This window comes from Danio rerio, chromosome 15 (genome assembly GCF_049306965.1).
Source record: "Danio rerio strain Tuebingen ecotype United States chromosome 15, GRCz12tu, whole genome shotgun sequence".
NCBI lineage: Eukaryota > Metazoa > Chordata > Actinopteri > Cypriniformes > Danionidae > Danio > Danio rerio.
Window position 1 is genome coordinate 39,145,783 of NC_133190.1, and position 23,368 is coordinate 39,169,150.

At 35.4% G+C, this 23,368-nt stretch overlaps 1 protein-coding gene across 1 annotated transcript in view; it reads left to right on the forward strand.

The window, feature by feature from the left end:
* The window catches only part of si:dkey-262k9.2, a 39,873-nt gene that overhangs the window by 11,376 nt on the left and 5,129 nt on the right, over positions 1 to 23,368 (forward strand). Inside the window, exons 2-7 of the mRNA XM_073923956.1 lie at positions 5,736 to 5,787; positions 8,608 to 8,652; positions 9,111 to 9,137; positions 12,982 to 13,062; positions 13,166 to 13,231; positions 15,586 to 15,628. Of these exons, the coding sequence (XP_073780057.1) occupies positions 5,745 to 5,787; positions 8,608 to 8,652; positions 9,111 to 9,137; positions 12,982 to 13,062; positions 13,166 to 13,231; positions 15,586 to 15,628 (305 nt within the window). The 5' untranslated portion in view covers positions 5,736 to 5,744. The remainder of the gene's footprint in view (positions 1 to 5,735; positions 5,788 to 8,607; positions 8,653 to 9,110; positions 9,138 to 12,981; positions 13,063 to 13,165; positions 13,232 to 15,585; positions 15,629 to 23,368) is intronic.

The following is a 23,368-nucleotide window of genomic DNA, read 5'->3' on the forward strand; positions in this document are numbered from 1 at the left end:
AAAATATCAATATGATTTTGAAATCTGAACTGAGGGATGAACATATCTCCCTTTTTCTTGTATCTCAAGATTCATTCCAGCGAATCACATCATACCAAACCAGCTTAAAAGCCAGATTCGGTCTGTTGTTCGCTCTAGCTTTGTTTAGATTTTAGTAACTATAACTTTGACTTTTTATTCAGTTCCTCATTTTATCTGCAACAATGTACGCTAACACATCGCCATGCTTTTTACTAAGAAGATGCCGTTTTCGAGTATAAGTAATATGGTAACATCAACAGGTCTCTGGTAGAAATGGTGACATAAATGAATAACCATCCATAATCGACACTATTGTGTCAGTGTACTAAATGTGTTCAATAGGATGTTTTCTGTGGACTCTTACCTTTCAAAAAAAACTGTGATGTACAGCAATGTATGCGTGCGTGTGTGTGTGTGTGTGTGTTGTTATTACGATGATAATTACTCCATATCTAATAAGCGTTTTCAGTAAAACTTACACAAATTTAGCAAATACATTCTTTATAAGCTTCCCATTAAAAAACAACTAGCTGCAACGGCTGCTTGAAGGTTATATTGATGGGGACTGCTAAGTGAGCGCCGTCTTTCGGATGAGATGTTAAACCGAGGTCCTGACTCTGAGGTAGTTAAAAATCCCAGGATGTCCTTCGAAAATGAGAAGGGGTTTAACCCTGGCATCCTGGCCAAATTTGCCCACTGGCCTCTGTCAATCATGGCCTCCTAACCATCCCCATATCATCATTGGCCTCATCGCTCTGTCTCCACTAATGAGCTGGTGTGTGGTGTGCAGTCTGGTGCAATTGGGCTGCCGTCGCATATTCCAGCTGAATGCTGCCAGGGGCGTTGCTAGACGTAAAGCTCTACTGGGGCACAGCACCCCATATATTCTAAAACAAAAATATATAATTATAAATAAATAACAGTACTATTGTTATTATCGGTTATTATTCTAAATGCATAACAGATAGTAATCCTAAATGTAACTGGAAAGCAATCTAAAGAGGCAACTGAAGTGATGCTAAGATAATTTAAGAAATATTTAGCATGAATGTTAGACATCATATAGACAATTCAATAGAAAACAAAAAAAAAATAGTTTTAAAGAATTATCTGTTGTGTGTCGTCTTAGACCCGACTCAAAGCAGAGAATTAGGTTAATTAAGTCTAACCTCCCTGACTTCATCCCTCCTTTCTGCTTCATACTAAAAGTAAATCTATCAGGAGCCATGCAGTATAAATAAGATCACCACCATATTATTTAAACTTTATTTAAACTTTGTTTTGTCGACTTGCAAATCTCACTGCATGCCGGTAAAGCCGGTTTCACAGTGCATGAGCGGCCAGGCTATTTTTTCAGCATGCATGTTCACAACCGGACCAGGAACAGAGCAGAGCAGAGCACACGTCAACGTATGTTTTTTTTTTTTCTGCGCACATGCTCAGTTAGCTTTTTGATTAAACTGCATTACTTTCATCAGTGTTGGTTTGGTTGCACACACTGGAATTACCACTCTTTATAAATACACTTGCATATGTAAATCATATCTCAAAGCATTTATTGGGGCACTGATGAGGAGATTTCCCCCAAAAAATGTGTGCAAAGTGCTTTGAGTGTCCAGAAAAGCGCTATATAAACCTAACATATCATTATTATACTCCCCATAAACTAACTATTCACAGATTTAATCCCTCTAATAGCTACTATGATAGACTTTTACACATTTTGGGATGGGGATGTTTTTCTATTCTTGATTCTAAGGATTTACCTTTATTCCAAAACACATCTTTTTGTGACTATTAGTTCAAAAACACTTCCGGTTTTTGTGCCAGCGAAAACCTAACATGCGTGAGCCTATTATTAGCTTCCGTCTTTGCATATGGAAAGTGTCCAGAGTGGACATCCAGTCAGGGCAGCAGAATGTGAATGGAGAAAACAGGTGTATAAAGCCCCAGTGTCACTTCCCTGCACGACGTTCCCAGTCATTGTGACATCATAATGGCAATAACCAGCAGGAAGTGGAAGCCCAAACACAATGAGCAATCGTAACAATATATGGAGGAAGAGTAGATGCTTGTAAGATTAAACTGCAGGCCACAGAAGGGAAATGTGGAGCATGGGCATCACTGCGCTTGTTTGCTTGTAGGGCAAAAGAGTTATGCTATTTTTAACCATTTCGGGACTCAGGAAAAGGTCGTTCCCAGGCCAGTTCCCATGTCCGAAGTGGGCGCAAAAATAAATAGGTGTAATTGTTAAGAGCTTGACCATCTGTGTGTGTCAAACATCTGTCTTGATTATTACCATCAGCCAGTTCGGGGAAAGGTACGGTGAGGAAGTTAAAACTCAAAAACATAATGGGTGAAAAGGAACATTGTGCAATACATGTGTGTTTGTGTTTTTATCATTGATTAAAGTATTTGGCAGCTTGTCAGGTAGTTTCACAATATACAGAAGGCTGTTAAATCGGTAAGGTGTGAGGTTTATAGTTCCTTTACACTCATTGGAACAACCCTGAAGGGTTATTAATGTTATTACAAGACTTTTATGACTTAAAATGACAAAGTTGAAGTCAAAACTATTAGCCCTCTTCTAAATTACTTTTTCCTTTTTCAAATATTTCCCAAATGATGTTTAACAGAGCAAGGAATTGTTCAGAGTATGTCTGATAATGTTTTTTTTTCTTCTAGAGAAAGTCTTATTTGTTTTATTTTGGCTTGAAAAAAAAAGCAGTTTGTAATAAAAAAATAGGGCGTGGCAGTGGCGCAGTAGGTAGTGCTGTTGCCTCACAGCAAGAAGGTCGCTGGGTCGCTGATTCGAACCTCGGCTCAGTTGGCGTTTCTGTGTGGAGTTTGCATGTTCTCCCTGCCTTCGCGTGGGTTTCCTCAGGGTGCTCCGGTTTCCCCCACAGTCCAAAGACCTGTGGTACAGGTGAATTGGGTAGGCTAAATTGTCCATAGTGTATAAGTGTGTGTGTGTGGATGTTTCCCAGAGATGGGTTGCGGCTGGAAGGGCATCCGCTGCGTAAAAACTTGCTGGATATGTTGGCGGTTCATTCCGCTGTGGCAACCCCGGATTAATAAAGGTACTAAGCCAACAAGAAAATGAATGAATGAATGTATGAATCTTTGAACTACAAGTTGCACATTGCATTGCAGCAGGTGCAATAATTCCATATAAGTGTTGGGCTTCTTATGGTACAGCAGCAAAGTTCCTTGATTATTATGCTGGACTGACAGTATACTGTAGTTCCTATTGACCTAGAAAGTAGGAACTTTTCAGTGTCCGTCAGTCTTAGTACACAATGTAACTCTGCAGCAGGTGCAGTAATTTTACACTGATTCTAAATAGTGGTGCAAGTAAAGGGCTTCTAGCTGGCGACTGTTTTTATTTGCTGCGTAATATTATGGTACAGCAATAAAGTTTTCTTGATCATTACTCCAGAATGACAGCATAGTTCCTATTGACCTAAAAGTATAGCAAATTTTGACTGTCCGTTTGTCCTAGTACACAATGTACAGGAACTACAAAAGAATCAAGCTTTACATATGAAAACTGTTGAAACTTTAATGATGCTAATAGTCTAATCTGATTCAAAGATTGATGCTAAGCTATGCTAAAAGTGCTCCCGCCAGACCTGGGGCCTCATGTATCAACGCTACGTACGCACAAAAACTTTGCGTACCCCAGGTTTCACGCTCAGAATCGCTCACGTTTGGATTTACTAACAATGAAGTGAACGTGGGAATGTGCGCAGCTTCACGGCAGCTTTCTGGCTGGCGTACGCACATTTTTTGTGCGTGTCTGTTTTATTTCCATTGGCAACTCCTAGAGGCAGTTGTGTTAAATTCCTCTCTACAAAGTGTCTGAGCCTTGCAATGGCAGCTGTATGAGACGGGTTCATCTAGCAGGTATATAAGGTTTCCATAGCATACAGTTGACCAGCCAAACATTAAAGCACAATTTGCAGCAGTCGCCTGTTTTCCCAATGTAATCTGAGCGATCTACCGCACGCACATTGCTATAAAGACACTATCTGAAGATTTGCATGCGTAAATCAGAAACATTTCCATTCAATAAATGTGCAAATAAAATATGATGCACAAACTTATTGATGATTCCTACCTGTCTTTCTTGTGATAAATAGTAGGCAAACTCTGATATGTAGCGGGGGAAAAAAGAAGAAAGAGTTCATCAGACGCTGGATTCGAGCAGAGTTCATGATCGAACGTGTTAATTCATGATCACACGCGTCTTACAAGCTGCGCCACTGAGACTGTTAAGGATGCTGCAACATTTTACAGATATAAACCACACTATTTCTTTTTTTAATGCACTCAGTGCGATGTTCAGACCCAACTGTGTTAACCGCATCAGCTAAACTCTCCCACTCTATTTTTTTCTTTTGTTGTTAATTCTGGAGGACAAACTTGCAAATAACACCGCTTTTCTCCGGTCTACCTCCGAAAGCAGCACCTCCAATCACATTCTGTTCAAAGTTTCTCTTTTTGCTTGCTTTTGCCATTGCTTTTTCGTTGGGTTTTGCCATTAGCATAGTCATTAGCATATTCATACGGGGGAGGAGGCAGGGAGGGGTTTTGTGCTCATGCATGTTGCGCTCAGTTTCACGTTCATTCGGATGTACAAAAGAATATACGTGAGATTCGGCGTACGCAGTGTTTTATACATCTGAATTTTTTTCTGCGTACGCACATTTACAGCTTTGTGCGTACGCAATGTTTTAGTAAGATTTCCACGCAAGTCTTCGTACATGAGGCCCCTGGAGATTATCTGAATGGTTGTAAAAATGGTTAAAAAAAACACAACACAACTCTATGGGAGCTGAAAAAATGAGTGTTCCTTTAAGGAATGATAAATACCCACACTGAGCAAGAATTCACCGTTATGGGAAAATGAACCCAAAACTGAACTAAAAGTGCTTATCGTGACTGGCTAGCACGGGCCTCAGAGGGGCTCCTGGCGGTGGGCATCAGTTTTGCCGACTGTGCTCGCTCAAGCGCTTTGGTAAACAGAAAGAAGCTGCGTTCACACCGAAGAGCACACTAAACCACAGAGCTGACACATCATGAACCATGAGTCAGCCCACAGCAAACTAATGATCAGCAGATAAAGCCTACAGACTAACTGCTGATCATCCTTTACTATCCGGTTTACCGAGCCGCAGTTCAGTTTCACATCAGAATGATTACATGTATGGTTCTTTATTAAAGGGATAGTTCACTAAAACATAGTTCTGTCATCATTTGCACAACCTTTCCGAGTTTCTGTGCTCTGTTAAATACAAAAGAAACTATTTTGAAAAAGCTGAATGCTGTTAACCATTAACTTTTATAGTACTTGTATTTTCTACCATGGAAGTGAATGGCTTTTCAGCTTTTTTCAGAATATCTTAGTTCAAGTTCAACAGAAGAACGAAATTCATGAAGGTTTGGAACCACTTGTTTAAATAATTTTTTTAGTTTTTGGGTGAACTATCCCTTTAACATAGATGTGTTTTCAACTATGGCCTTTAATGGTGTAAGAGATTACTGCGATTAGTTTGAGATTAGAGATACAAAGTGGTTCTTCTGTCTAAATTTATCTAGGCTACACTATGCCAGGGTTATTGGGTTGACTGCATATCAAAGTGTTTGATAAATTTAAGTTGTACTGCTTTAATGTGTGCATTAATTTTTTTCTTTCTCGTTTTGTTTCCTAGAATAAGAAGATGCTGCGTTTATTGATTGTGGTTTTGATTCTTCAAGGTGTAGGTGAGTTCAGTTTACCCGTGCTTATGTTATTCTCCTGTGCTTTGATCAAAAGTTCTGTCTCCTATTTGTATGTTTATTTTTACACTCAATCTTCTCTCTCTCTTAAGTATCAGTTTCAATAGCAGGCTTGTGAAACAGTCCTGCTGTTACTCGCCATTAAGCAGATGTGTTTCATCCAAAATGCCTTGAACGGTTCTGTGTTAACTCTAGAGAATTCATCAAACTATGTCAGTTCTCTATCAGTGCGACACATGAAGTACTATATATTTGCAAGTTAAGGCAATACACTGCTGGCCAAAAAAAAAAAAAAAAAAAGTTCAATTTTGAGATTATTATGTTTTTTGTGTGGCATTTTGGCTTTTCATAAAGTGCTTTTTTTCAGTATAAAGTGAACATCAAAATTACACTTTTAAGTGTTTCTTTTTTTTCACACTTTATCAATTTGTGTTAGCACATTTCAATTGCAATACATATTTTTAAATGCCTTTTTCTTAACATGGGTTGTTTTCTCCTGCAGACATACTGTATAGTAAAGCTTAAAATTATTCAAACCCCTGGAGTTAAATTTACTTTTATTCAACCAGCAAGTTTTTCTTTTTTGTTTTCTTTTTTTTACCACAGCTGCCACAGACTTCTTGAAAAAAATAACAAGACGATGTACAAGAGACATCATTGTGGAAAAATATTTTTTTCTTTAAGTAACTTAAAGTATTTGCCAGGGTTGTGAATAATTTTAGACTTGACTGTGAATCTCCACTTCAGTAACATTTACACAGACCAAAAACTGTTCATATCTGTATTCTGAAGGTAATTATAGAGATAATGTAATGATCACCAGCGATCTAGCATTTGCAGATAGCTAGAAAACTATACATCTGCCACTTTACCAAACTACAAATCCCTTCATGCCCAGCACTCACCCACTAGTTCTAGATAACCTCTTTAATTTACACGCACAGCTGCAGATCATCCTCACTGAGTACTTGGACTGTATAAGCATCACAAACAGACTCAGAATTGTTCCTTGTTTCCATGTCTTGCTTTGTCTGGCTTTTGATTATTGGATTTTTCTTTGGATTGTGATAGTTTTCTGCCTGCCCTGACCTTTGCTTGTCTCTTGGACTACTCTTTTGGATATTCCTTGCTATTAATTTTTTTCTTCCTGTTTTAACCCCTGCTTGCTAACTATTCTCTTAAAATAAAGCTGCACATGGAACTCCATCTCTGTTGCCACCTGACCTATTTTACGAATTAACTCACACTGTACATATTTTGCGTGATTACATACATTTTAATTCTACAAATGTGATTTATTTAATATTTTAGTTGGCTGTCCGCTGTATTTTCAGAATTATGGAATGGAAAAAATAATTCCCAAATGCTTTCTCTAAAACCTTTAACTCTAATATGCCAAACAAATATTTTAAATACAAATCCATCCAACGTTTAGATTTGTTTGTGCTAGAAATACATGCAAATTTGTACAAATTTTATTAAATAATGCTTAATTTGTAGATTTTAACATTTTAATCAACTAGTAAAAAAAAGTGTGTGATTTTTTAATGTAATAAGTCAGCTGGGGAACTTTTGTGACAGTAGTTATTTGTTTAATTTTTACCTATTCACCGGCAGTGCCTTGCCCTCCCAATATGGCTTTTTGACCTTTTTTGACTAAAAATCAAAGTTACTTTTATTTAACCACCAAGTATTTTTTTTTTTATTCATTTTATTTTTGACCTGAAATGACTTCTCCAAAAAGATAATAAGACAATGTACAAGAGGCATTACTGTGGAAAAAAAAAAAATCTTAAAGTAAATTCAAGTATTTGCCAGGGTTATGAATAATTTTGGGCTTGACTGTAAGTCTCCACTTTGCCAACAGGTTTACATAGAGATTCTGTTATGATCACCAGCAATCTAGCATTTGCAGATCGCTGGAGAACTACAAATCCCATCATGCCCAGTATTCACACTCCAGTTGTAGATCACCTCTTTAATTCACACACACAGCTGCACATCATCCTTACTGATTACTTGGACTAGTTAAGCATCACAGACACAATCATTCTTTGTTCAGTATTCTTCCTTGGTCCATGTTTTGCTCTGTCTGGCTTTTGATTCTTAGATTGTGTTTTGGATTGCGATAGTTTACAGCCTGCCCTGACCTTTGCCTGTCTCTTGGATTACTCTTTTGGATTGCCTTTGCTATTAATGTTTTGACCCCTGCCTGCTGACCATTTTCTCAAAATAAAGCTGCATGAAGAACCCCATCTCTGTTGCCACCTGACCTCTCATTATAGATTCTTTCATACTGTACATATTTTGATTGATTACATACATTTTAATTCTACAAAACATAATTTATTTAATATGTTTGTTGGCTGTGTACTGTATTTTTAGAATAATGGAGTAAAAAAAAATCCCCAAATCCTATCTGTAAAAACCTTTACTCTAATATGCCAAACAAGTATTTTGTATGAAATCCATCCAAAGTTATATATATATATATTTTTTTTTTGTGCTAGAAATACATGCAAATTTGCATATATTTCTTAAACAACTAGTAACAAAAATGTGTGTTTCTTAATGTACTTAGTCATCTGGGGAAATTTGGTGACAGCAGTTATTTATTTATTTTGTACCTATTTACCTGTAGTGCCTTGTCCGCCCAATATGGCTTTTTGACCTTCAGTGGAATAACCACAAAATATATTCAGTTTTGACCTTTATGATATGTTTGTCATAAAGGTTATGTCATGGTTATGTTCGTGCGAATGATGACCTCTTATTTATTTCTTCATTTATTTTTCAAATCAACAGTTGCAGCATCAGACGACACAGAAGGAAATGCTTCAGGATATCCCAGTACGTCATTTCTCATGTTTATATGATGTTTTTTGACAATGTGATTGATTTTCAGTCTGTCCTGAGCAGGTCATACTTGTAATGTAATAAACAGTAAAAGCGATAGAACCTTCAATAAAATCAAGATGAAATAAAAAAAAATAATAATAATAATAATTAATGCTGGTTTACTGAAAAAAAATACTATAATACAGTAATTGTTGCATTTCTCCAAAACTATTGGGGCAATTTAAATTCTAACAATAGGTTTATGTAAAAATTAAGCCATAAAAATGATTTGTACAAATCCTTCGCCCAAAAAAAAAAAAAAATTATGTACTTTTTCTTATAATTTTGGGGTGAAATGTGACTCGTTTTATGTCATCTTTAAAGTTTAGTAATTTTTTATGTGCTGTTATGGTACATTATTTGAATTTGTATTGTCTTTTAATTCCCTCTCAACATTTTTATTTCCCTAGGTGATGATGAGGACGAGGTTGTAACCAGTAGGTGTTTTCCTTTCCTCTCGACAGGCTTTTACTGTAAGAAATGACCGACTCATCCACCGCATTAATTCCTGAAAGCAATCAATTAGCGTGTCCCAGCAGAACGCCGCTGATAACCCCGGCTCCATGCGCACTACTGTCCGTCCCCTTAATAGACGCCGACAGCCTCACTGAGCTCTCCTGTCCATCTTCATCAGCACAAATGATTGCTCTCTGATAGAATTACTGAGCTGTTAAAGCAAGCGCCGCTCACTGTAAAACTCTCCAATATGAGCACCGTCACTGTGATTCACTTTCCTGTCTAATTTCCAAGAAGATGTGAAATAATGTTATGATTAATAAGAAGAATTGGCTTGGAGATGCGGTGTTCTCTGCTCATATGGCTTGATGATATCAATGATAGCACAATGCTGTGCTGAAAATTAGTTTTAGTTATTAGTTTTAGTTGTTTTACTGTAGTTTTGGACAACTGCTAATTTGCAGCATGTTTGTAGTGTCCTGGTTAAAAGATGACTAAGTCTTTCACTGATGTTCACGATTCATTTATTGGTCACACTCCATAGAATTAGTTCACATTATTTCATCACGAATCACCGTAAGAACTAGAAAGAAAATAAACAAACAACAAACACAAAAAAATCCCGAAAATTAACACTAAGCCAACATAACAATTAAACAGTAATCATAAACAAATAAACCAAATTACCTTATTTTTCCCTCAAACCAGGAGCTATAACTCATGAAGGAGGAATCCGGGAAGCAACCGTATACATGTGCCCCCTTTACCGTGTTTCACCTAGCGTTCCATACTTTGTTTTCATTCATTACTGCACGCAATTTATACATCCTTCTGTTAAGCTCCGCAATTTTGACGTCATAATTAAAGTCCCCAAACAACTGAATTAATTCAACAAATCAACCCGTATACAAAATACAACACAACATAAAAAATAGATAAATTCAAAATCATAAACAAAGTAACACATTATTTCAAGTTTCTTTACAATGTTTTTCAAAACATAACATTTCTTTAAAGGTGCTTTTGACTCTTCTAAAGTATAAAAATACCACAATGTTTGCAGATATTTAAGAAACATGCTAACTGAAAAACAATGCTGAAGTCAGATATTCTCTTTGAAAATGTGAGTTACGTGCTGGAACATCTGTCTTTGAACTTATACATGATTGGAACCACTTGTAGGTAAATAGTAAATAGTGTAAATAGTGAGTAAATTTACATTTCTGGGTGAACTTTCCCAGCTAGCAAAATTCATGTGGCTTTAAATCCGGCCCACACCAGACACTTACATACTGTATGGCCCAGATACTGCATAGAATGATTGCACTTGGGCAGTCCGCACCTGTTTGCCAGATCTGGGTCACAATTAAGCCTTAGCAATATCACATATCAGCCAGAATTCGACCAAATGAACCAGAACTGACCCTATTATGGGCCACAGTTTGCTTTTATTCTGCCCCAGATCCGGCTCACACCAGATACTTACATCTGAACCACATACTGAATGGAATGATGGTTCTTGGGCGGTCTGCTCCTGTTTGTCAGATCTGGGCCACAAATAAGCCAAAGCAATACCACGTATCAGCCAGAATTAAACCAAATGAACCAGAACTGACCCTATTCTGGGCCACAGTTTGCTTTTATTCTAGTTTTAGTTATTAGTTTTAGTTGTTTTACTGAATTTTGGATATCTGCTCATTTAGAGCATGTGTTTCAAAACATGCAATTTTCCTAAAGGTGCTGTATGACTCTTTTAAAGTATAAAAATACCACAATATGTTTGCAGATATTTAAGAAACATGCTAACTAAAAATGCTGAAGTTAGATATTCCCTTTGAAAATGTGCGTTACGTGCTGGAACATCTGTCTTTGTTTTGGTAATTTATCACCCAATGCCAGTTTAGCCAATTATATTTCAGCACCCCGGGTTGCCTTTGTGGAAAACAGCATGTTTCATTGGTTCACTCAATAAGGCTCTCAAAGCATACGTCTACAACCAAAAATGTGACCTCTGATGGACAATAGTCACCTCGAAAATGAGACACAGATTCAGACTATAATAAATTAGCAAATAATATAAATATTACGAAGGTAAACATTAGATTGTAACCCTGTATCCTAACATCACGCTACGTGATGAGATTTGCAGTGATAAGCAAAATAGTGCACTTACTGCACTCCAAAGAAATGGTAATGTTAATAATCTAATTAACACACCTTAAATCTCTTTAACATCATTAAATGTAGATGCTGAATCAGTGATATGTTATGGCTTGCACTGAGTCACAGTTCTAAATTTCAATATCAAACATTTTATTTCATTTTCAAGATCTGAGGTAAACTATCTGCTGCTGCTTTCTGTAGTATGGAAATAAATGTCATGTGAAATGGCATTTAAACTTTGTGAGCATATAACACTGAATAAAGCACATGAGGTGTACCTGGGGATCATTGTCAGTTTTCTGTTGTTCAGCTGCAAGAAAGAAAAAAATATATAAATTTCAGGTGTTGGTTAGGACAAAAACTCCTATTAAAAAGGAAAATATTACCTCTATCGCGTGCCGTTATGTAGAACACAGTTTAAATCAGCCTTTAGGCTCAATAGTCAGGCTGTTGATGTTGTTGATGTTGTGCAATACTTAGCTCAACCACTAAGTTGCAAACTTACATTCTGCACCTTTAAAGGATTAGCTCACACACACACAAAAAATAAATAAATTTACGCACTATTTACTCAACCCCAAGTGGTTCCAAACCTTTATGAGTTTTCTTATTCTGCTAAAGACAAAAGAATATATTTTGAAGAATGATAGAAACTGGTACTTCCATAGCAGGAAAAACTAATATTACGGAAGTCAATGGTTATCGTAAAAAAAAAAAAAAGAAAAAAATCACTTATTTTTTATTTACGAGAAAAAAGAAATCAAGCAGGTTTTGAACAGGTGAGGAGTGAGTAAATGATAACAGAATATTCAGTTTTGGATGAACCATTCCTTTAAATTAGCTTATTTAGGCATATACATGAAAAAGCTTATTTATTGACAGTCTTAGTTCTATCACTTTAAAGTAATAAACACTGTACATCTCTCTATATTTAAGCTAAAACACTGCTTCATGTATGTATGTATGTATGTATGTATGTATGTATGTATGTATGTTTGTTTGTATGTATGTATGTATGTATGTATGTATGTATGTATGTATGTATAGTTGTTTGTACTTTAATTTTAGTAGTCTTATTTCTTTATTTTTTTATTTTTAAAAATGAATCCGCATTGCAACTAACAAGTTTACAATGGTAATAAAGCCTGTTGTTAAGTTTTTAATGATTTATATAGGAATCATAAAGCTTTGTTCAGTTATTTCATCTTTATTTACAAGTAGCAGGCTATTTACAGCTTTTATTTTATTTTTATTTTATTTATTTTTATTTTATTTTATTTCTGTCTATTCACATTCCGTCCCTTTGTGCTCCCTAGCGGCATTGTCGTAAACTGCTTTTACACCTAAAAAAAATTCTTAATTCCTTAGTCCCACGGTGGCACCGCACATGGCGGTAATGGTCATTTTAAAGTGTCACCCACTCTATGAACACAGAAACTGTGATGGACGGTAACTTAGCCATATTAAATCACTACTGTACTTAAATATTTGTTATTAAGTGTTGTACTTAAGCAGATGATTTATTTATTTTTTATTATTATTTTTTTTTGGAAAGGTTTATTTTCATTTCACCCTATTTCAAAACTCCTCTGCATTACATAATAAAAAATGTCAATTTGAAAAGGAGAAATGATGTTTACCTTGCTTACTTTTTCCCCTCAGTAAATACAAGACCTGTTCAATTTGAACCACCTCAACCAGCTCCTGGGTCGGATAAATCTAAAGGAGACAATGAATCTGGAGGTTGGAGAAAAAAAAAGCCTTAGATTCTTCTATTTATGGATTAATTAAAATTTCAGTTTTGGAGTTATTAAATATGCATCTTTGTTTTCTGAATCATTTTCAGATGGAATTCTGATAATCATCATCGCTGCTGTTAGCGTCGCTGTTCTGGCCATTGGCAGTATTGCAGGTAATTAATGTTGAATTGCAGCAAACTCTACCACACAAACAACCATTTACTAGACCATACTACAGTGTGCTAATACATTTATATTCCAAAAAGTCAAGCATATTTATAACAAGAATCATTTGATGACATATTAAAAGGCTTAATTTTTTGGGTGAACTAGCCCTTTAAATACTTTATTTCCCTTTAGTTTCAAATCAATGAATTTTTATCTTCTGTTAAACACAAAAGAATATATATATATATATATTCTTTTATATATATATATTCTTTTATTATATATATATATATATATATATATATATATATATATATATATATATATATATATATATTTTTTTTTTTTTTTTTTAAATGTTGGAAACCTGTAACCATTGACTTCTATAGTATTTATTTTTTTATACAATATAAATCAATGGTTACAGGTTTTCAGTGTTCTTCTAAATATAGTAAAGGAACTTATAAATGATTGGAACTATTCGTGGGTGAGTAAATAATAAGTACATTTTTATTTTGGGAGAACTGTCCCTTTAAGGATCACAGTCTAGCCGCAAAATACAAACTTATTATATTTTAGTGGCTAATTCGTATGAATTTGTTTGATCTGATTCCTATATTTTAGTATGATTTGCTCATCCCTCAATGACAATGTAAGATAGTTAGCTTTTCGTGTGAGATCTGGCTGACATTACTCATTATTATCATTTTTAACTGTTATACTTCACAGATATCCTGCAAAGCACTAGGTTTTGTTCAGTTGTTTTGTAAGGCATATTCAGAACAAGAATCATTTGATGACATAATAAAAGGCTTTATTTAAAAGGGCTAGTTCACCCAAAAAATCATTTACTCCCCCTTGGTTTGTTTCAAATCTGCCTGAGTTTCTTAATTCGGTTAAACACAGAAGAAGATATTTCCAAAAAAATGTTGAAAACATGATACCATTAATTCTATTCTAATTTATTTTTATACTATCAAGGGTTACAGGTTTTCAGCTTTCTTTAAAATATCTTAAAAGGACTTATAAAAGTTTGTAACCACTTGTGGGTGAGTAAATAATGAGTAAATTTTCATTTTGGGTGAACTGTCCCTTTAAGGATCATAGTGCAGCCCCAAAATTCAAACGATGAATTTGATTTATAGGCAAATTCTATTAATAAGTTTGATCTCTTTAATATATTTTAGTATGCTTTGCTCAATGGCAATGTAAGGGTAGTTTGTTTCCTTGTGAGATCTAGGCCTAATTTACTCATTTTTTAACATTATACTTTACTGTATATTATTCTAAATCCTTAATCCCACTAGGTTTTGCTCATTTGTCTTGTAAGGCATATTTAGAACAAGATTAATTTGATGACATATTAAAAGGCTTTATGTAAAGGGCTAGTTCACCCAAAAAATCATGCAGCCCTGAAATACAAACTAAATATAATTTAGCGGCTAATTCGTATGAATTTGCTCGATCCCATTCGTATATTTTACTATAATTTGCTAATCACAATAGTTGGATTTGAAAGTGGGATTTGAGCCCAACTCCTCTTAAAAATTGTTTAAAAGAAAATTGCATGAATAAGAATTAGCCACAAAATGAGATCGGTTTCCTTGTGAGATCTGGCCTAAATGACTCATTATTATAATTTTTAATCATTATACTTCACCGATATCCTTCAAACCACTAGGTTTTGCTCATTTTTTATTAATTTAAAATATAATTAACTTTTGTATGGACATGCATTCTTTTCAATATATTAATACATACAGGTCACAATACATTTGCTGTTTATGATTGCACAAGTACATCTGAAACACTTAATTAAAGAAGCTTTATTTACTTTGAATAAATGTCTATGCATACTAATGAACTTTTGTAAATTTGTTTTAAAATCCACCCATATGGGAGGTCGTTTATTTAAAAACACAATAGATTTTAATATTATGCATTATAAAACTATTTTTTGTTATTTTTTGTTAGATATTTTCAGTAATGAAATCCATCAAAATGAGTTGCAGTAAGTTCAAACAAATTAATAAACAGAATTTCCATAATCTTCTAATCTAAAATAAGCATTTATGTCTCTAAAGCTGTATTGTACGTAAAACTGCAGTAGTGCATCTCAGTGCCCATGCAAATATATGAAAATGCGCGAGTGCTAGAACCACACTTTACATATGAATGCCTACGACTACTAATGTGATCACGTTGCAGATGCAAACAAAGGAATACTTCCTTCTAATTTTACATGTTACATGTGTTATGCAAGGCCATTCAGTCCTGCGGTTTTAGTTTTAACAGTGCCAATTTTTAACCTGTAATGCCAAATACATTAATAAATAAACATCTTCTTTTTTCATTACAGCTATTTTCCTTCTCAGACGCCACTTGCAAAGCCGAGAACAAGGGTAAGACGGTCGCTTTTTTGAAAGAAATTTAAAATGATTTTCACGTAGTGGCTTGTTACCTGCCCATTATCAAGACTTTGCCAGTTTATTTTTTTACTTATAAAGTAAATCCCTAATCATTCTCAATTCCTTAACTCGGCAATTACCTTAATAACTATTATTAAGCAGCAGATTAGGAGTTTATTGAGGTAAAAGTCATAGTTAATGGTTTGACAAGAATTTTACTTTGAAAAGGGACTACACATATACAGTTGAAGTCAGAATTATTAGCTTCCCTGAATTATTAGAGCCCCTGTTTATTTTTTCCCCCAATTTCTGTTTAACGGAGAGCAGATTTTTTCAACACATTTCTAAACATAATAGTTATAATAACTCATTTACAAATAACTGTTTTATTTTATCTTTGCAATAATGACAGTACATAATATTTTACTAGATCTTTTTCAAGACACTTCTATACAGCTTAAAGTGACATTTAAAGGCTTAACCAGGTGAATTAGGTTAACTAAGCAGGTTAGTGTAATTAGGCAAGTTATTGTATAATGATGGTTTGTTCTGTAGACTATCAAAAATAAAAATTGCTTAAAGGGGCTAATAATTTTGACCTTAAAATAGTGTTTAAAAAAAAAATAAAAACTGCTTTTATTCTAGCCAAAATAAAACAAATTAGACTTCATCCTGAAGAAAAAATATTATCAGACATACTGTGAAAATGTCCTTCCTCTGTTAAACATAATTTGGGAAATATTTAAAAAAAAAACAAAGGGGGCTAATAATTCTGACTTTAACTGTATATACTGTACTTACTGTTTATAATGTTATTTTAAAAATCAAAGCTTGCTGGGATGAATACAGCAAATCCATTTAGACAGAAATGCATGTCTCTATGAAGTTTCTATCTGTGTGTTTTTACACAGCAAAAATGTTTTTCTTGGAGTTTTTGTCTCGTTTCTATAAATACACAGTAAAAATATGTATTTACACAATAAGTACATTGTAATAAACTATTAGTTCCAATGTAAGTACATATTAGTTAAGGCCCAAATATCTAAAAAACTTCTCAAATTAAAAAGCATTTTATAAAAGTCTAAAGGTTTATAGAAATAATGTCAAAATTAAGAGTTATTTCCTAAAATATGTTAAATAATCTGCCAATAGGGTAAGAAAAATAATATTACAGTATGTCAAAATGAGAGAGAGAAAAAAAACAAGATTATTTTTCTTACCCCATAGGTAGATTATTTTGCATGTTTTAAGGAAAAACTCACTTAATTTTTAACATATTATTTTTTAAAACAAGACAATGTTTTACATTCTAGAAAATGCTTCTTGTTTTAAACATTTTTAGATATTTAGACTATAGACAAGACAAAAACTCTAAGTAAGAAAAGTGTTTGTTTTTTTTTCCTGCAGTGTATGTGTATAGAGGTTTGATAATATCTGATGTTATTTCATGCTCGCTATAATTCTGAGAATATTGAAGCTGAAGCTATTTACACAAGCACACCAGCTTGATTATTAGTTGCTCTGCATGGTCCCACTTCTTATCTAAAGAAGGATTTGGCAGCGCTTACTGGAAAATTGGTGAAAAAAAAAAAAACAATTCTCACCTTTAGCTTACTTGACACTCTGTCTTGAGTGACACATCTGAGTTTAGACACACAAGGCTTCTGGAAAGCTCCACCCCATCTTCAGCTTTTGGGGTGGTCCAACCAGTCTGATAGGTAACAGTTCTCCGAATCCCAGGTTACCCACTAAACACAAGACGACATGAGTAGGCGAGACAATAGAGGGCCATGTGAAGGAGGGATAGGCCACCATTAGCAGCGCGTTGGTACATGTGCACCGATGACTCCTCTTTCCAGCCATCTGTCAAATGCCCCTCAAGCCCTGAGCTGTTAGAAACAAAAAGAAAGAGGGAAAAAAAGACAGAAAACAAGCCAGGTGCTGACTAATATGAACAAGATATGACCTGCTAAACCCTGAGAGAGTTTACACTGTGGGAATATTCCATGACTACTGCATAAAAAAAATAGTATTTAGAAAAATAAGAAATTTGGGATTTTTTTTGGTGTGTGTTTGTTTGTTATAGTTGGACAAATACAGTTAGGGACCAAACTACCCAAACCAGTTTGTATGTTTATAAAGGAGAGAGAAGGAACAAGGAAGAAAGAAAAAAAATAAGGTGTTGCATTTTGTAAGAATTATTATTGTTCTTCATGCAAACACAGGTATAATCACATACTGCACATCCTTAGCTTGCATTAGTATGGCAAATGACTTCAATTTATCTTTTATAGTGACATTTCAAAATGATTCATTATCTTGATCATGTTTAGGCCATTTCAAGACTTTTATTATGGTTTGTTTTTTATTACCCTGCTCTATACACTTACCGGCCACTTTATTAGGTACACTTATTCAACTGCTTGTTAATGCAAATTTCTATGCATGGCAGAATCTTAATGCATTTAAGCATGCAGACATGGCCAAGACGATCTGCTGCTTTTCAAACTGAGCATCAGAATGGGGAAGAAAGGGAATGTGAGTGACTTTCAATGTGGAATGGTTGTTGGCGCCAGACAAGCTGGTCTGAGTGATTCAGAAACTGCTGATCTACTGGGATTTTCACGCACAACCATCTCTAGGGTTTACAGGGAATGGTCTGAAAAAGAGAGAATATCCAGTGAGCGGCAGTTCTGTGAGTGCAAATGCCTTGTTGATATCAGAGGTCAGAGGAGAATGGCCAGACTGGTTGGAGCTGATAGAAAGGCAATGATAACTCAAATAATCTCTCGTTACAACCGAGGTCTGCAGAAGAGCATCTCTTATGAGACAACACGTCCAAACTTGAGGTGTATGAACAACAGCAGCAGAAGACCACACCGGGTGCCACTTTTGTCAGCTAAGAACAGGAAACTGAGGCTACAATTTGCACAGGCTCACCAAACAATGCAATTACAATACAATACCATTAAACAATAGACGTTTGGAAAAATTTTGCCTGATCTAATGAGTCTCGATTGCTACTGCGACATTCAAATGGTAGAGACAGAACATGAAAGCATGGATCCAGCATGCCTTGTGTCAACAGTTCAGGCTGGTGGTGGTGGTGTAATGGTGTGGGGGATACACACTTTGGGCCCATTAGTACCAATTGAGCATCATGTCAAAGCCACAGCCTACCTGAGTATCGTTGCTGACCATGTCCATCCCTTTATGACCACAGTGTATCCATCTTCTGAGGGCTTCTTCCAGCAGGGTAACGCACCATGTCATAAAGCGTAAATCATCTCAGACTGGTTTCTTGAACATGACAATGAGTTCACTGTACTCAAATGGCCTCCATAGTCAGCAAATCTCAATCCAATAAAGCACCTTTGGGTTGAACGGGAGATTCGCATTATCGATGTGTAGTCGACAAATCTGCAGCAACGTGCGTAATGCTATCATGTCAATATGGACCAAAATCTCTGAGGAATATTTCCAGTACCTTGTTGAATCCATGCCACACAGGATTAAGGCAGTTCTGAAGGCAAAAGTGGGTCTAACCCAGTAAGGTGTACCTAATAAAGTGGAAAGTGAGTGTACAATATGTGCAAATGAAGACAAAATTATCAGCTCCCCTCTGTAATTAGAATTGTTTCAAAAATTTCCCAAATGCTGTTTATTAAACATAACAGTTTTAATAACCTATTTCTAATAAAGATTTTTTTTTTTTTTTTTAGCTATTTTGCACTATTAAGGTACTATTATTCAGCATAATTTAAAGGCTTACCTATAGGTTAATTAGGCAAGTGAATGGACAACAGTGATTTGTTCTGTAGCTGTGAGCCGATTTTTAGAGTTACTACATATATACATACATTGGTCCATTTGAACAAAACTAATTTATTAAACAGATAAATTTATTCAAATGTTATTTTAAATCAAGCAAAATATTACAAAAAATAAACAAATAAAACAAACTACAAAATTTCTACTAGATTTTAGATTTTTTTCTTGATTGTTCCTTTTTTATTTATTATTATTCCCTAACAAATACATTTGGGTGTACTCATTTTGGACCATTATCATAGGATATTTGGTTAGACGTGCTACAGATTTGGCTTCAGTACTGACTAAAATAATGTAAACGCACAAATCTATTGTTTAGCATCCTATAGAAAATTTAAAAGAGATTGGTAAGGGGTGTTCTCATACTTATGATGTATATGGGACATTCCATAAACGTACATAATCTGTCCCTGAAATAAAAACATGAATACATTTAATCTCCAAAAAATTCTAAAATAGACTAATGGTTGATTTTTGTGAGTTGTTCTGTAAAGGAATGTGTCAATCATTTGGTTCTTAGATTGTTTTCTTTATTAAAAACACTATACAAATTTGCAAACCCTGTCATTGCCCTTGTCTTCAGCCCAACTGAACCTACAGCTTTAACAGTTTTGTTATTTAGAAGAAAAAAAATCTGAAATAGCAAAGTTTAAGTTGTTATCGTTCACATCAAATGATTAAAAAAACGAAATTATAAATAAATTCTACAAATAAATACTATTTCACATTTGACCTCATGTTTCTGTCAGTCCTGTCACATTTGCTATGGCTCTGAGGAAGTGGCATCATTAGTGACATCATTTGACAAGGATGGCTTCTATCATTGAATTATATGATTTTATGCTTGTTTTTGTTTGAGTTTTTGAGGAGGACAAGAATTAAGGTCAGTTCCAGTCACATTTATTATAGGTTAAAATCTACATTTCTGGAAGAATGTCCCATATATACTGAGAAAATATCACTTTACAAACTGTATTGTGCATACATCATTTAAAAAAACGGCATATTAGTCAATAATATTACTGAAATTAAAATAAAAAAACTGAATATATATTTACACACATTAAAGTAAAACAAAAAATCGTTGGATTTATCCACGCTTGTGGGCCTACGCTATTATTTGACCTCAGAATACTTCCAATAAGTCAGTTTTATGATGTCTTTAGTGCATTTTCATCCATTCTGAAGCTTAAAAATACCCAGTCTATATTCATTTGGAACAACATCAGAGTGAGTCAAGGATGAAAAATTACATTTCGCAGGGACCCTTTTCTCTTAAGGTGACAAAATGAATGCGGTTATAAGATAAAAAAAAAAACCTTCCTTTCTTTCTTTCTTTTTTTTTTGGGTCTCTCTGATTGTTTTGCAAAGCACAGAAAAAGGAAAGCACCGCATTGTTCTCTCTTTCTCTCTCACGTCCTGTCCCCCCTACTTTGTGGCCTATCGCTGTCCTCCTGATAGGTTGTGTAACTGAATTTGGCTGCCGCGCTCACCTGTTTTGCACAGTAATCAGTTTCGGCGACTTGCTGAGTATGGCGATATGCGAGAAGAGAGAGCGAGTTTGTCTGACACCTGCCTCCACACAGCCAGCTTAAAGATCCTCTGTTTTCTCTCCCTTTCTTTATTGAGGTTAAATTCTTCTGCAGGATTACAGGTTACCTCAGGGGAATGCAGTTAGCTGAGCCACGGCTTTTTCCCCCCCTTCTTCTTCTTCTGCGGTGTTGAGTGATAGGGTGGCTGAAAGGGGCTTAATCACACAGCAACCACAGGATCAACACTGAAGCTTTTCTGAGCATGTTCACAGAAAGCACACACTCAATAATAATAATAAAAAAAAATATATATATGATAAAAGCCCCACGAAATGCCTTGAGGGGCAAGTAAAAAGTTGATAAAGCAAGGCAAACTGCGCAGGAATTCATCACAGAGCAAATTAAACAGCATTACCTGAGGAGAGCGAGTCTGCATACATGTGTTTGAATAGCGTGAATGCGCCACAAAGAGCTCCATTCATCTTTCTGCTCAAGCATGGAGCCGAATCTCCAGCTATTCAGAATGAATGTCAGGGTTAAGCTTCTCTCGCATATGTGTGTATGTTTTGCCTTAAGTATAACCTGACCCACAGCTGACCCTATTCTTCAGTGATATCAGCGCGGCTGTGTACATTTACACGAGCATTGTCGACGATTTGAAGATGTTGAATGGGCCTTGTAGATATTTAGCTTTGGTGTGTCTGAACCGTATTTAAATGGGTCAGGTATCGTGATTTCCTTGATCTTTTCAAATAACTGTATTACAAAAAAGACCATTTAGTGATTTTAAGAAATCTTCGCATATCATGTAACATTAGATTAGAGTGTGAATAGAGACTGCAACTTCACTGACATTGCATGTACTGTATATGTGTTAAAAATAAAGCTGCCGGTTGTCAGATGTACAGGACTTTTGAGCAGATATGTTTAGAATTATAAAGGAGGCATAAAAGTTGTGTGAATATAGACTTTATGGGCTTTATTACCATTTTATTTAGGTTATTACTTACTATAATTCATGGGTTTACAATCATCTGTGGATTACATTAAATGTCAAAAATGTCATTTGTTATTTATCACGTCATTTTTATAATGCAATTTGTAATTTACCTTATTTTTAGGAGTTTTATTGATTATTACGATAAGAGTTATTACTTTATAAGGTATTATTATGTAATTATATAAGTTTGACTTTTTTGTTTGTACAGTATGTAGAGCTTTGACTTTAAGAAAAACACAGCATGAATACAATCCGCCAACTTATCCAGCATATGTTTTTAAACAGCGGATGCCCTTCCAGCTGCAACCCATCTCTGGGAAACATCCATACACATTCATACACTACGAACAATTTAGCCTACCAATTTACCTGCATGTCTTTGGACTTGTGGGGGAAACCAGAGAGCCGGAGGAAACCCCTGCAAACGCGGGGAGAACATGCAAACTCCACACAGAAATGCCAACTGACCCAGTCGAGGCTTGAATCAATCACCTTCTTGTGAAGCGACAGCACTACCCACTGCGCCAGGATAAATACAATTTATTATTATTATTGTAACTCACCGGTCCTACGGCAGCCAGCCCGGTCTGAGCTGTAATCGAACCAGCGATTCTTCACATGGGAGTTGGTTACTCTAACAAGGAGACTAAAGGCCATGGCTTCTAGTGTCTGTCGCTAGTGCACCTTTTGAGTTCAGAGGAGTGTAGTTTACCTGAACGTCGCTAGCTTGCCTCCGGTTACACTCAGCTCTCTAAACCACACTACCATCCCGGACGAGCCCCCATGTGTGACCCACCAGTCTTACTGTACCTAGCCCAGTCTGAGCCAGGATCGAATTGATGATTCTTTGCGTGGGAGTCAGTTGCTCTAACAAGAAGGCTAAAGGCCATGGACTCTAGTGTCTGTTGCTAGAGCACTTTTTGAGGTCAGAGGGGTGAGGTTTACCCACCCGCTTCGAATGTTATCATTTAATTGAAAGGACATTATCAGTGGTTATCAGCTGATAGATATGGGCCAGTAAACTACTAGTAGGTGCAGAAGGCTGTTATCATTCATTCACATGGTTAATCAGCTATACTAATAGAGAAGACTCAAGATCCAGATCTGTTTTTATATTACTGTGACGGTTGGGTTTACGGTTGAGGTAGACGTTAATAAAAAACACAATGGGAAATTTAATAAATAATCTAAATAATTCTTGTTAACTTCCAGCCGCAGTCGTATATGATCTATAGCTGATTAGCCATGTGGATGGATGATCACAGCCTTCTGAGCATACTAGTAGATGCAGAAGGCCTCTTCTGGCCCATATCTATCAGGTGATAACCACTGATAAAACCCATTCAATCGAGTGATAACATTTAAATTGTA